We start from the raw sequence: 16156 nt of genomic DNA, 5'->3' as shown, positions 1-16156 counted from the left end.
AATTCTTTGTTTTAGGTATTGAGTGATGTATTAGCAAAAACTGCAACAGGTGTGATTATTAGGTGCCCATCCAACACTAGTACTGGAGGCTCCATGAAGAAACATTAATAGGGCTTTGTACCATGCAGATTAAGACACATACAAATGGGAATCAAATCACAGTATAAGGAATTATTGAAATTAAAGAACGTGCGGCTCCATGAAATAATCCAAAAACAGAAGTCCAGATTCCATGGTAGAAAAAAACGGCAAAACACCAAAACCTTGGAAAACACATGCACGGGCCTGAGAACACCTTGCAAAAATGTGTCCCTTTTTGTCACCAACCTAAGGTTTATTATTTTCATATCTCTCGAAAAGCCTTGAAAGCAATAGTTGAAATACACTTAATATTTAACTTACCCAACGAATTCATTTTTATTAGCTGAAAATGTGAGTTCTTTCAGCTGGTATTTCTGAAGGCCACATATTGTCTTTTTATATATTTTTCATGCATTGAACAGATCTTCAAATAGTGTTAACTCTAAGGCTGGCTAAGGAATTCCTTAAGATCTTCCTGTTCCTACCTAACTAATTCTTCTCAACGTGGGGTGTCCAGAGAAGAGGGTGTCAGGGAGCACAAAATCCTTTCCCCTTCAAGGATCCTTCTAGCTGGACCAGGAGTCAAATTGACATGAGACAGATGAACAGGAGATAGTCAAATTTAATATTGCATACAAAGAACCCACACAGACATTGGAATTCCAAAGACAATCAGGAAAATGGGGCATATATGTCATTCTGAGCTAAGGAGAGGAGAGTATTAGTCTAAGACTAGAGGGGAAAGGAGTGCACTTCACAGGGTGATAAAAAGAAGAGCAAATGTTTCATAATTAGATGCTGGCCCTGTTGTCCTGCAATCAGATGCACCACTCATATAAAATTTACCTCTATTAAGGGCCCCTGGGTGACTCAGTCGGTTAAGAGTCCGACTTCAGCTTGGGTCATTACCTCACAGTTGGTGGATTCAAGCCCCGTGTCAGGTTCTGTGCTGACAGCTCAGAGCTTGGAGCCTACTTTGAATTCTGCGTCTCAACTCTCTCTCTTCCCCTCCCCCACTCATGCCTCTGTTTCTCTCCGTCTCAATAATAAATAAACATAACATAAAAATATTAAATTATCTCTATTAACCCTTAATCCGGAAAAAAATTCCCTGATTTAGATTCTGCTATGTAGTTAAGGGAAGGGCAAAAATTTCACATGAGACTACAGAGTCTCAATTGCCTTCAGGTCAAGTAGTCTACATGCCAAGTGGTTCATCTCGGGGCAGCCTGCCCTTGGCCCCTACAGTTCCTTCCTCTGAAATTTCAGGGAAGTTGACCTGGTATGTTGTTTCATCTCAGTGAACTAGTCCCTGACTCCTGACAACAGGTCAGTTCAGTTAAGTTCATTTCAGGAGGCGATGATACAGTTGTGTTCTCAAAGTTAGGCCTATAGTTCAAGTAATCAGGTATTAAAGGAGAGGTATTTCTATAGAAACAAAAGAAAAACAATAGTTGATGATTGGATCAAATTATAAACCAGTTTCTGAGTTCTTAGAGGTAACTCCTTAAGATTTCTAGATGTCAGGCTCCAGGCATCTTCAGATACAGTGAGGGTAGGCAGTGATATTCTGACAAACTGTCCTAGTTTGTAGTTTAAATGTCTCTAGGGATCTTTTTGAGCGGTCCACAGAATAACAGACACAAAGATTATCTATACATGAACAGTGTGGCAATTTCTCTGAAGTTTACATCAAGTTGTTTATAGTCAGTTTGCAGGGCTTTAGGACAAAGAGAAGTTTTAGCTCTCAAATGGTTGCAAGTTGAAAAGAAAAATCAAATGTTGGTTTAGAGAGTGGTATCTAGACATTGGAGGATGCTAGATTAAGTCAGGATTTAGTCTGGTTTATAATGAATAGTATTAAAATCTAATATCTACAAAAGTGTGCTACTGAAACAAATTTTCTTCCTATAATCATTCTCAATTCTACCAAAGATAGCCATTTTAATACTAATTTGAAGATAAGTCTAGTTTCAAAACACAAAAATAGAACAAACTTTGGCCTGATTGTTTGCATAAGCACTGTGAGAGCAGCGGTGTACCATACAGACTCTTTAAAACCTACTTTACTGGAACTTTTCATTAGGAATCTCTGGATTGAATTTTTAACAGCCTCTCAAGGACAGAAGCCAAGCCAAAAACTTGCCATCACATAGTGCCTGCAATACGTATAGATTTGGGTGAATTCTTTTCTTCTGAAGGTCCTCAAAATATTGTTTCCTGCACCTGCCAGGAAGTGACCTTCTTTACTCACCTGGTAAGGCTTTGGGAATTCTGTAAGCAAAGTACCATGCTGATATTTCCAAAGGGCTTTATTAGCTCTACAAAGTCAACCTTAATTCCTTAAAGCCGGTCATTTCTGAGTCTATGCATGTCTCTCTCAAATAACACATTCCAGTCAAAATTTTGGTCATATAACCAATGTTTTCAGTTGTGTCCTGTCATAAGAAATGTGAATTCTTACTGAAATTATGCAAATAAATATACTGCCATGAAAATATAAGAGTACTGAGAGTTCTGAGTTCTTAAGGGTTCAGGTAGGGAGAAAACAAATGTTTCAATCTGTTCACAGAGGTGTGTATTTTATCAAATTATTATCAGTTTGCTTAGAAGTTTTCTTAAATCGGGGCGCCTGGGTGGCTTAGTCGGTTAAGCATCCGACTTTCGCTTAGGTCATGATCTCGCGGTTTGCGGGTTCGAGCCCCGCGTCGGGCTCTGTGCTGACTGCCAGCTCAGAGCCTGGAGCCTGTTTCTGTCTGTGACTCCCTCTCTCTCTGACCCTCCCCTGCTCATGCTGTCTCTCTCTCTCTCTCCTAGAAATAAATAAAACATTAAGAAAAAAAAAAGTTTTCTTAAATCAAGAAAAACAAAGTATTTTTAAAAAGTCAACGATGTTACAAACAATAAGTTATAAAATTTATAATTCCTTAGTTTATTCAGGTCCCATGATATTAATTCTTGTTCTACTTGAATTCAGCTTTTCTGGTAGAACCAGAAATTTTTACCTAGTCAGTTTTATGATTTTAAAGCTATCAGAAACTTGTACTCAGACTTCTTTCCATGAGTCTCACTAAAGATGAAACACATCTGCAGGACACTTTTATAAGAGCATCTGAGTAAAAGTATCACTGTCTATAAATAATAAAAGACTTAAAAAATGGCCTTGATGAAAGAGCTGATTCAAGTTCATTACAATGCAATTGACAAGAAAATCTGCTTAGTTTGTGACACAAACGACACTTCAAGATAATAACATACCTGGTTATTATCATCAGCTTTCTGGGAATTTTATACAATTTTTAGAACATTTATTTTAATAACGCATCTCTATAAATATAATCTAAGAAAGTTTAATATCACTTATCTAACAATGCTTCCCCTGTAACTTAACATACAAAATAAGCCTAATTAGTTTAATTTCTCTCAATATTATTGTTTTGAAATGTTTCAGGGGCCCACTGGAAAATTTCAGCTAGATAATGATCAAAATGTTTCATTTTAGAATTTGATTTGGGTAAGTATGTCAAAAAATATCATTTGATTAAACATGAACATATATCATTATGGAACAATATTGAAGTATCCATTTAATGAAGGTGACAATAAAAGATATCAAAGGCAGATACAGAAAGTTACATAGTTGTGAGAGCAAAATTTATCTTATGTTTTCATAAGTAATAAGTTAATAAATTATCTGTAATAAACATAAACAATTATTCTGGCAAAACAGAATCTTTTAGGCAGATAACTTAAAAAGTAAAGAAACACTTTTCTTTATATTTTCTTATTAATGAGCAGACTGGGGTGGCTGGTGGCTCAGTCAGTTAAATAAGTGTCTGACTCTTGATTTCAGCTCAGGTCATTATCTCATCGTTACATAGAGCGCATCATGGGGCTCTGAGCTGATAGTTTGGAGCCTGCTTGGGATTCTTTCTCTCCATTTGTCTCTGCCCTTCCCCCTCTCACATGTGTATTTGTGTGCGTGTGTGTGTGTGTGTGTGTGTGTGTGAAAGCTGTCCCTCTAAATAAATAAACTTAAAAAAAGGGCAGACCCATATTTGAGAAATCTTTGTCATTTTAATACAAAAATATTTTGCACTAATGTACTTTTGATGTTAAAAGTCATTTGTTTACTAAAATTTATCTTAATCTTAGCAAGCAAGGGTCCACCACACATGTAACTCCACTCTAAAGATTCCCCCTCCACAAATCTTCTGCAACCTTTTTACATTTTAGACTTTGTCCTCAGTCTTCCTAAGTCTTTGTCTCACTTCAGGACAAAATGACTTTCTTTTCCCCAAACAAAACTGTAATCTTATTCTTCATACCTTTTCTACTGAATCACAAATCTTACTTTCCTTGTATACAAAGTTGTTTCCGTAATGATTTTCAGTAGTCATCATTACATTGATCAGATTTTCTAATGCTTAGAAACCTTAATTTTGAGTGAAAGCTAAGTAGTAAGCAATTGTGAGCTGTTACACAAGAGTTCTTTATTTTGGCAAATATGTGACTACGTTTCATAGCTTTTAGAAACTTTTGCACAGTAAATGTTATTTCACTAAAGCATAAAGCATATTTACAAAAAGACCCAAATTTATCATTAGTTTTTCTGTAGTAAGACAAAAGTAGATAAACCTAGGTTAAGCACTTACTGTTTCATTATTTATCTAATTTAGACATGACCTACATATTCAATAAATTTAACTTAACTCATCATTTAACTTACCAACACTTTAACATTTTAGATTACCAAAGATTTGGGGAGCTATTTAGAAGTGTATCCACAAAACTTTTCATTTATTTACATCTCTTCCATTTATTTGTTCATAACAATTATGCTTATACTACAAATAAAATTTCATGAGGCACTAGACACAGACATTCTAAGCTTTTTTTTTCTAAAAATAATTTGCAACAGATATACCATGAACTCATCTGACTTTTAGTAAACACAAACAGAATAAACATTTTATATTTAATGCTGATAATTCTAAAGACATGTATATCTTAATTAAACCAACTATGTTAAATTGCTTTTAGACTGAATATTTTGCCAGATCATGTGAACTTGAAATTGAGTTAGTTCTTATCTTTCTGAGTTTAGAATTCCCAAGCCTTACAAAGGCTTGTCTTCAAACCAATTAACTAGAGCACTTTTTTCAGATTAGGTTTAGCAACACCATCCAGAGGTAGCAAAAAATACCACATTTACAACAAACATGGACATATATTTTAAAAAGACACAGATAAGACTGTTTCTACTAGTATCTGTGGAGAGAATATTATAGGCTCAATTTTCAAATACCTTCCTCTTTTTTTTTTTCATTTTTCTTATGAAAAACATCTTCCTTAAAGTTTGTATTTCAAAAGCTTGTTATGCACTCTTGACCTGCAAGTATCTCGGTATTAAAGAAGACTCTTTGACTGTCCAGGGCCTGTCCGTTCAGGAAGTGTTCTTTGAATGGTGTGTCTTGGTCTCCCTTTTTGAGACTTTGGTTGATTTATTTCCCTATTCATAGTGGTATTTGGGACTCTCCACCATGTGTACTTTGACTTGTTTCTTGAGGTTGCCCTGGGTCTGTGCTGCTGGCTCCGCTGGTATGGAGGAGAGGCCACCTACATTGGCTCCATGTCACTCTTTCCTCAGTAAATTGGCACCAGCTGCTTCATCCTAGTATTTTACATCGTTCCAGCCCTGTCAACGACCTGGGCTCCTCCTCACGCTGGGCACAATTGTCCATCGAAGCTTTGGAACCGCTTGGCCTAGATCCAGGCTGAGGAGTGCTAGGGACCTTCTGGCTAGCCTCTCCCTTCCAGGGGGAAAAAAAAAAGTTTGTATTTCAAAGAATGGCTCTTAAGTCTTAAAGAATGTGGAAGGAGAAAAGTTACATCACAAAGGCACAGAGAAACTATCCAAGATTTTTCCAAAGTGGTTATTGGAAAATATCTATCTGTCCATTATCAGAGGTGCTAGAATCTGTAGTTTTTATGTGTTTATTTTTTTAGTGTTTACTTTGAGACAGGGCAGGTAAACAGGTAAGGGGCAGAGAGAAAGAGAGAGAGAGAGAGAGAGAGAGAGAGAATGCCAAGGAGGCTCCACACTGTCAGCATAGTCTAATGCAGTGCTCCATCTCATGAACTATGACATCATGACCCAAGCAGAAACCAAGAGTCGGACACTTAACCAACTCAGCCCCTGGGTGTCCCTGCAGTTTGTATTTTAGAAAGGCCTCTTTCCCCTTGTTTTGTTTTGTTTTCAGTCTCAAGCAACCGTGGGCTATGTTTATATTTCAAAAAAAATCATCAGATTTATAATTTGAAGGGATGGAGAAAGAATGTAAAAGAAACTTTTTCCTAGAGTTTCAGGGTAATTGCTATTTAAAATTTACTTTTTTTATTTTTTATTTTATTTTTAAAATTTTTTTAATGTTTTATTTTTTTCTGAGAGAGAGAGAGAGAGAGACAGCGTGAGCAGGGGAGGGTCAGAGAGAGAAGGAGGCACAGAATCTGAAGCAGGCTCCAGGCTCTGAGCTAGCTGTCAGCACAGAACCCTACACACAGCTCGATGCAGGACTCAACTCAGGACTCGAACCCATGAACCGTGAGATCATGACCTGAGCCGAAGTTGGACACTCAACTGAGTCACCCAGGCGTCCCTAAAATTTACCTTTTTTTAAAGTACAGAACAATTTAGTTTCAATATCCCGATCTTTTATAATATCCACAAACATTTTGACAGGAATAGGTGATGTTTAGAGATTGGTAAAAATAGGTGGCTTTTGACTTGTCTTTAGAGCTGCCTTTCTGGCTTTGCAAAAATTTGTAAGACAAAAACAGTTGATTCTGATTCCCCAAAGAACTGGATTATAGCTTAAATACCAAGGGTCAGGCTCATCCTTTTAACTAAATTTGCTTCTTTATATCAGGGAAAAAGTTTAAATAGAATAAGAACCAAAAGATTTATATCTTTGTAAATGTGTAATGCATTTTAATACAAGCTTTTTTCCCCTGGGTGCACAATTCAATCTTCGGTTCTTTCAGTCCCTCAATCTTGGCCTTCCACCGACCATTTGTAGAAGGGCCTATAAAAAATTTTTATCATCTTGTTTCCTTTGTGAAGGAAAGGTGGTGAATATAGCCAAATAATCTTTCTACTTACTTTCTAAATTTAGTAGGATCTTTTCAAAGTAGGGGTAAAATGTCTTGATAATTTAAAAGACCTGCTATTGTCGAGGGGACACAAATTCTTTTGCAGGGGGTGGGGTCGGGGGAAGGGGGTCTAGGATGTACCTGTAAAGGATATTGCATGGTAATAATATCTGAAGCTGGCAGAGTCTGATTTCAAGAGCCTTGGAAGGTAGGAGTAAAGCAAGCCCTATTGCCAGTCTGGGTGCTTTTGCTGAGCTCATTTCTGGCTTCCAGCATTTACATGAGCAGCCTGTACACTTTGTACCTAGAGATTAGGCCTGAGTGATCTCCATAAATCTTGTAGGGAAATGAGGCTGGATTTTAAGAAGGGGATTTTATACTGGATGTGGACATTTATTTTTGTCTTAAGTCTAGTTTCCATTCTTTTATCTTGTCAAAGGAGTCCCTAAGGCTAGTCATTACACCAATAAGTCAACTGAGTGTTCTCTATTATATTTATATGCAATACAAATATAAATTATAAATAATACATTTATATATAAATCTAAATTTAGAAAGAGAGAAAAACAACTTTTACCACTCTTTCTCCATTGGACTCCACAGATAGATTCCAAGGGGCTGACATGGTAAGAAATCTTACCTCTGCCAACTGCATGTAAATATATATAGTATATAATGCAGCCGATTTTTTAAAATATTTATTTATTTATTTTGCAGAAAGAGAATGCGAGTGGGGGAGAGGCAGAGAGAGAGGGAGAAGGAGAATCCCAAGCAGGCTTCATGCTCAGCACGGAGCCCCATGACCGTGAGATCATGACCTGAGCTGAAACTGACTGAGCCACCTGCGCACCCCCACAGTTGATTTAAAGAATCTAGTATGTGGCCATTAATAAGATCTATTAATACCATTTGAAACCAATATGCTTTTTAATCATTTAATGAAAGACACAGAGGTGTATAGAGATGGTATAAGTGATGCAACCCCCATGATCCAAAAGTTTACTCCTGAAATTAGTCTAAAAAAGCAAAGGGCTTCCTTGCACAGGCGGTAAGGATGGTGTATGTTTGGTTTCCCATAAAAACATGAGACACCTCCAGCCACAGGCCCACTAACCTGTGACACCAGGCTCTTGCTCCTGGAATGGAACTTTCTAGCACCAACAAACAGTGAAGATTGAGATGATAAAGGTTCCTGTTGGCTGGTACCTCTCATGACAAACTCCCCTAAGAGCTGACACAGAAGAACTGAGAGATTCAGATTTCTAGTCTATTTCACTGGCCATCGAAATGCACTCCAGTAAGTGCACCCTCTAAACAGTGGAGACTAAAGAGAATGTTCTCACTGGTCACAAAAGCAAGCCCTTAGGACATAGAGCAAGATGAAAGGAAAAATCATATCTAGAATATGTACATTGACAGCTTTATCTAAACTTTCAGTCTTCTCTTGGAGCCACGCTAATTCCTAGGAGAAATGTACCATGTGGTTGGGGACCCTGTGGCATTTTATAGTGTACCTGATTGCACAGAAGTTTTCTGAAAGGTGGTGAGTAGCCTTGTGTCAATCTAACCCTTTCAGTGACCAAGGTGCCCTATCATGGGAGTCTGTAAGTTCAGTGGCAAGCACTCTAACAGATTTTAAATCTCGCCTCCTGTCCACCAGTCTGGCAGCTTTGGCTTCCAAGGTGTCCATCAGCAGTAGCCTTTCCCTCATGTGCACATTCGAAGTCTGTTTGACAAACAACATGAAAGACACAGACAAAAGAAAACAAAGATGATCTCTGGGAGGAAAGGGATCAGTAACTAAAGAGTTGCTAAGCCCAGGGAATGACTTCCACAAATATTTTCTCCTGCTAATCTAAATTTAGAAAGAGAGAAAAATGACTCTCACCCTCTTGCTCCATTGGACTTCCCAGATAGATTCCAGGAGGCTGACATGGTAAGAAATCCTACCTTCTGCCGGCCGTAAGTCAGATGCCCCAGGGTCTCTCCGCTGCAGCTGTGTCCAGAGAAGGCAGTGTCCAGCAAGTTCAAGTATCCTGACAACTATCCCAACTGTCCCAGAGCAAGAATGCCTGTCTCCTTCAAGTGTTCTTCTACCTGGAATAACACATTAACAGGAGATAATAAAATTTAATTGTGTATGTATAGGCAATCCACATAGACATGGAAGTTACAAAGACTGTCAGGCAAAATGAGGTATATATGTCATCCTGAAATAAAGAGAAAGGGATACAGGTCTGGGACTTCAGAGGAAAGTATTAAAAAATAAACACAAGCCCCAATGGTTATCACTTAGACAGAGTTCCTAAATGGCTGCTCAATACATAATCCAATTTCAGTTCAGCGTCCCCCAGAAATGTAGTGTTTAAATATTCAGCCAGAAATTTCTCACTCTGTGTCATTGATTTTGTCACCTGGGTCCTCTCTATCCCCCAAATAAATATGAGGTAATCTGCACGAGAAACCTTGCTTTCCCTTCTAGAAACACTCATCTGAAACAATCTTTTTATTTTGCTAATAACCTTCTTGCCCCCATCATTCTTCTATAAAAACTTTCCATTTTGAATAACTCTTCAGTGGGCCTCTCTACTTGCTAGATAGGGTACTGAGCGATTCGTGAATTAGTTAATAAATCCAGTTAGATCTTCAAATTTACTGGGTTAAAAAAATTTTTAACAGAAGAAATCCTACTCACAGGGCAATAAGAAGAGCAGATATTTCAAAATTAGACGTTTGTCCTGCTGTACAGATGGGTCATTCAGATAAAATTTATCTGACCCTCAATTTAGATGCTTCTATGTAGTTGAGGGAGAGGACAAATTTCTCTTGAGCTTACAGTCTCAATTGCCTTCAGCTCAGAACAGTCTGCAACCCAGAGGCACCCAGCTGACTCAGTCAGTAGGACATGTGACTCTTAATTTCAGGGTTATGTGTTCGAGCCCCACACTGGGGATAGAATTTACTTAAGAAAAATAGATAAAATAAAATGTTTTAAAAAATAGTCTTCAAAAAACAGTCTGCACACCAAAGTGGTCCATCTTGGGATGGGCTGCCCTTGGTCTTACAAGAGTAATATATTGTCTTTAAGAATGCCACGTAGTCTACTTGTGACTGTATTCCTCTGTTCTCTTGTCAGCCGTAGCAATAATGGGTAGGGTGTTGTGGAAGTAGAGTGACCTCCTCTGGGGCTCCTCTATGGCTCTTCAGCACCCCCTTCTCCTCGAACATCATATCCTTTGTGATATCTTCTGGGCCAAACAAAAGCTGGCAAAGATTTAGTGGACAGAACTTCCTTTGGATTTAGAGTGAATATAAGACAATTAGAGCACAAAACAGAAAATATATTGACAAACGCAGATAGTGTTGGATAGAGGGGCAATAAGTGCACAAAGTCATCAGACAGAAAGAGCAATGATGGGGGAAGTGTGAACTTCAGAGAGTGAGAGAAACAGTTGACAGGGATGCTCATCCTTCATCTCCTCTCATATCTTTCTCCAGATGGACTTTTGTCATTTTTCATAATTAGAAAGAAGTTTCTTTTCCTTATCTTTTACCTACAAAAAGCCTACGGTAGAGGATACCACAACATACTCTAGACTGAGACGTAGCAGAGGTCTACTGCTGGTCAAAAGAAGATAGGTTGATGTGTGATAAAAAACTCTTCATAATAGGTTAAAAAACTGTTACATCTTGATAGAAAAATATCGAAGGGTACAGAGGGTCATAATAACAAAATGCAAGAGTTATTTTCTCTCCAGCCACTGGTTCTAATTGCAGACAGTAGGCATATATTATTCTTATAGCAGTGTGTGTGTGTGTGTGTGTGTGTGTGTGTTCTTATTAATCAAGTAGCACTTTATCCTATATAACCACTAAAAAATTGAGGCAAATTACATTCATATGTCATTTGCTTTTTGAACAACATATTGTCTGTATTGTTTTATGTCTTTTCCATCGTTATATAGAGTGATAGGCTATTTTAGTGGTTAAAAATCAGTAGCTAATACTAAGTAATGGCTTAGTATTTTAGTTATGTTATAAAGTGTTCCATTGTATAAAAGACTAATTATTGTATCATTTCATCATCAATAAAATTAGTGCTTTTATAATTTATTTGTTGCTCTTTTGTTTGTTTTCTATATAAGTATTTCTTTATCAATTACAGTTCAACATCGGTCTCTGGGTACCAGTGCCAGTAGAATTTTATTGTTTTGGCATTTTCTCTAATGATATTGAAATTGATTTCACAGTAAACTGTTCACATTATAGAATAGCATCCTGGCTTCTCAGGTCCACTTGAGACTGGTGACTTAGAAGCAATACTTGCTTTCCCTTCCTCACCTTTAACCTCACACTAGTTAACCATATCCATGCACCTCAGGCACAGAGTTTTATCAAGAGACTTTCCTGTTCCTCCCACTTTTTAGCTGTGGTGGGGCTCAGAGCATTAACTAACCTGAGTGCCTGGTAGAATGCAGACTGGGAGATAGATTAATTCAAACGTTGCTCATTTTGTACTGGGCTTTTTCCAGTTCATCTGTTACCTCTGCAAAAGAGAAAGAAAATTCCGTTCTGGACGGTTACAAACTCCCTGGACTCATGGAGACTGTCTATGGTGTAGGATCAGGCGCCCCATCAGGATCAAACACAAAACACTGGATCTTGCAGGGATGTGTAGTAATGGGCAGAGCTGGGTTTGACACGATGTTCACCAAACAGTATTATTATGCTCACCAAACTGAATATTTTAGCTGGACCACTCAACTAGTCTTGTTAACTACAAATAATATGCGTTAAGCTCAGTATTATTAGCTTTCAGTTTACCAAAAGCTGTTGAGGGATCAAGCCACAAAGGAAATTCTTATCTGCAAGACAAGGATGACCACAAGGATGCTGACTATGGGCGTGTATTCCTTTATAGGGCTTGGCCATTGCAACACACACACACACACACACACACACACACACACACACACACCCCTCCTTAGTTTTTGTTACCCCTGAGGGCAAACCTTTGCATAAGAATACATTTGGTGGGATCACAGCAGCTGCATTCTTCCTCACGCAGAACTCATGCAAGAAGCTAGACTGGAGCTTCTCCGTCGTCATTGTAATGGCCTCAAATGAAAACGTTGTCACCGGGGCGGGGGTTGGAAGGCCCTAGAGCGCAGCAGCCCAGCGAGCAACCGAATTCCCTCCTCTGTCGCTGATTGGTCGAAAACTGGGAGGCAAGGACCAGCCTCCAGCGGCTCGACTCTTCATTGGCTGCGAAGAGGTGGCAATCAGGGCGGGCCCAGGCTGCTGCGCCGCTTCCAGCTCTGTGCTGCCGCCGCGGTCCTGTTGCGCTGTCGCTGCTGCAGCCGCCACCCGGGTCCCTTCGGCCGTGCCTCTGCGTGGGGGCTGCCTCTGAGGCTCCGGTCGCAGACACCATGGTGAGTGCTTCCAGCCAGGTCGGGCTGGAACATCACGCCGCGCTGCGCCGGGCCTGGCTGCCCAAGGGAACCGGCCGCGCTACCGGAGCTCTGCGCGGGGGCCGGGGAAGCGCACCACGGGTCGCGGGAGCAGCCTCGCCTTTCTGCCTGTGTCCGGAGCAGGGGGGTTGGGGTGGGTAATGGGAACGCCGGGGGTCGCGACAGGGGCGGGGAGTGCCTTTGCTTCTTCGGGGAGGGTCCGCCACTCTGCATCGCGCTGCGACCCCCCAGCCTCGGGAAGAGGACTTGCGGCTGAGGCGCGAGGGCTTCCCGGCTCAGGCGGACCCCACCAGTGTGAGTGGCTGAGGGCCAGTGGCGGGGAGGTGCCGGGTTCGCGTCCCCTTCGCCACGTTTTCCCGGATGCCCGACCTCTCTCGGAGCGGTGACAGGTGAGCGGAGGGGTAAGAAGGTGGCATGGCGGTGGGGCTGCCGGTGACGGAGAGGATCCGTCCTTTATTGGGGCGGAGGTGGCGCGCCTCTGATGCCCCTCTTTAGCACCGAGTACTCCGAACCGAGCGGAACCAGGGGACAGGGGACAAGGTTAAACCAGAGCGGCGGCAGCGGATGCTGCAGCTCGCCTGCAAGCCCCTGCCCACCTATTGCTGGTCCCTGACGCTCAGGTTTCCCTTGTCCCCGCAGTACGGATTTGTGAATCACGCGCTGGAGCTGCTGGTGATCCGCAATTACGGCCCGGAGGTGTGGGAAGACATCAAGTAAGTGAGAGGCGCCCGCAGCACGGGCTCTGCGCGCGCGCTCGCGGGCGTGGGGGGAGGGCGGGGTGGGGAGCGGGGGACCGCAGGGGTCCCGGGGCGGCCCCGGCGCTGTACCCTGCGCCGCGCTGCATCCTCTGCTTCCTGCCTGGGTCGTGGGCGCGCATCCTCGGGGATGCCTCCGCCCGCCGCTCCCGGCTGCAGCTGCGCTCCCACGCTCCGGAGCTGGGACCCGGAGAGGAGGGACGGCCGGGGCGGGGCTGCGAGGGCCAAAGGCAGGCGCAGGAGCCCCTGGGGTCACCGCGGCCTCCCGACACCGCTCGAGCGTGGGAATGCTCTGCTAGCGCCGGGGCGGTTCCGGAGCTCTGCTGGCTGGGCGACTCCCACGCGGAGTGGGGCCCGGGGGACCGCTAAGGCCTCCGCGACGTTCAAAGAGCCCCGGGCCCTAGAAACAGACGGAAAACCTCGACTCCTTTATGATTGACACACCTCGCAGACCCGTAAAACAAGTTAAGCCTTTTTAGTGTGCAAAAACTCAACTTCTCTTGAGATGATTTCTTGAGCAATTGAATCAAGTGCATTTATTCATTTGAAATAAAGTTAAATTGGAATTTTTTTCTTTCATTTTCTCAAAATTTTGGTGTCAACTATGGTGAAGTCTGCCTTGTAGGAGAGCACCCCAGCGCTGGGAACCCAGTACTTTGGGTGTGGACCGAAATACCACAGACACCTGAGACTTTAAACCTGTTGGAATGATGGGTCAACTCTGCGGGCCTGTTGAGCATTTCGATCTAACAGAATTCTCTCTCCTTTCTTCTTTCTTATTCCGGTGGAATTTGCATTAAACGTGTATGGATGAGCACAATCAACTAGCTACAGCAAATCCATATACCGTATATGGGTTTTCGTACTGGAACACCATTCTGTCACATCGAAATGGAGGTAGAGGGAGTGACTACCTGGGTGGGCAGAAGAGAACACATTGTTATTCTTTACTTTCATTTCCTGACCTCACTGATTTCATTTTGTTTTATCAAGTGATGCCTTCATGCTTCCCCCTCCCGCCCCCCATGTATTCCAATCATTAGCAGTCAATCCTGACAGATCTTTTTGTGCAGTTACATGATAATGATGTCTTTTAAATATCCGTTTCCATGGAAACGGCCAGGGTTAAATATTAAGCACTAGAATGCAACTTTTCCCTTCCTTGGGTTTATATAGTGGAGCATGGTTTCATGTTCCATGAGCCATTTCTGTTACCCACAGGGCTCATTTGCATATTATACAGAGAAGTGGAGATTTGGAAATTATGGCTTAAATCAAATGAGTATTTAGGCACAAAAGCTTACGTTGGGATTTGAATCTGTCTACCTTGTTAATACCTTCATAATTTTTATTTGGCTTGGTAGAATTACAGAGAAGGCAGACTTCAAAAGCAAGATTTTAAACAGTTTAACTTAAGCATCATGTTATTTTTAAGTCACTTTCTTTGTGAATTTATGAAACCATCATGCATATCCCCTGCAGGTTTTCTCCTCCACAATATAGAAATCCCCAGATTTCTGGGTGAGTATGCTATGACAGTATTTTTAAAATTTTGAGAACACAGTAAAAGATAGCTGTAATGGCTAAATAGTCATTATGTATAACCAGATTTAGACTGTATGTCCTACCCATTATCAATTTAAATCACTGCTAAATACAAAGATGAAAAATTACACCTTAAGAGGAATGTGTCAGCAGGTTTCAAAAATTAAATTATCAAGCGATTTGTTTGGACTGGCCATATTTTCCCCAGAGAAGTCAAAATATCTAAAAATATTCAAACTCCACTGGTGTGAGAACTTAACTCTGTCAAAGTAATCTAAGTAGGCTAAGAATATTGTTACATTCTACTTTACGAAACAATGCATTAATTTTTAATTAAACAGCAGTATCTTTTAACTCACTAATTTATCTTTATTTCTGAACAATATTCTTAACCTATTCAAGTGTTAATAACTTAAATTATTCAAAATGCTTTTTTTTCTGGTAACATGAAACAAATCATATGGGTAGGAGAGAGCGAATTATGTACCTCTGCAAGGGGAATAGTATTAGTTAAAGGAGTGTTGTAGTGCAGGTGTTAACTTTGATCCTTTTTTTGTCTGAGCATCCTTTTTGCTGGAACCCATATTGGCTTGGGTACCATTTAGTATCTGGAATAGAGAACATTGTTCAGTTTTCTATGTTGAGAGGGATTAAGGCAGCTCATTGGTTTCCAACCCAGTCAGCACCTCTGAGGGGTTACTGTGAGCTCCCTGGAAGAGCATTCGCTTAGCACCGCAAAGCCATTCTCACTGCCTGGGAGCTAGAGAGGAGACTTCAGAGGAGCTTAACTTTAAAATGCTCCTTGGGAGATTCTGATGCCTCCTCTCAACTTCATCCTCTACTCCAGGGAGGATCACTGCAGTCAATGGTTCAAAATACTTTCTGTTTTAACTTTTTATGAGAAACTAAATCTGAGTGTGTGTGTGTGTGTGTGTAAGTGCTAAATATCTCTATCTTCCTCTTTGGTCTTTTTGAGAAACTATATAAATTGATGTTTATAACAGTTATATATAACACGTTTTTTTTTTGTTTGTTTGTTTGTTTAGTAGGAAATGGCCATCTATCCTTTATGAGAAAGGATGCCAAACATTTAATGACAAATAAAACCCTAAGTAACAGATTCCAGACAGAAAATGTTAAGTGGTAGGAGCC

At 40.8% G+C, this 16156-nt stretch overlaps 1 protein-coding gene across 2 annotated transcripts in view; it reads left to right on the top strand.

The window, feature by feature from the left end:
• Positions 1-12581: 12581 nt before the first annotated feature.
• The window catches only part of GUCY1B1 (guanylate cyclase 1 soluble subunit beta 1), a 42764-nt gene continuing 39189 nt past the window's right edge, over positions 12582-16156 (top strand). The window contains exons 1-2 of one of the 2 annotated variants that reach the window (XM_039218740.1): positions 12582-12665; positions 13344-13417. In XM_039218740.1, the coding sequence (XP_039074671.1) occupies positions 12663-12665; positions 13344-13417 (77 nt within the window). In that variant the 5' untranslated portion in view covers positions 12582-12662. Of the gene's footprint in view, positions 12666-13343; positions 13422-16156 lie in introns of those variants that run through there. The other variant, XM_039218741.1, reaches the window with a different exon arrangement.

This window comes from Hyaena hyaena, unplaced genomic scaffold (assembly GCF_003009895.1).
Source record: "Hyaena hyaena isolate Hyena2069 unplaced genomic scaffold, ASM300989v1 scaffold_773, whole genome shotgun sequence".
NCBI classification, from domain to species: domain Eukaryota; kingdom Metazoa; phylum Chordata; class Mammalia; order Carnivora; family Hyaenidae; genus Hyaena; species Hyaena hyaena.
This window is presented reverse-complemented; position numbering and strand designations above follow the sequence as displayed.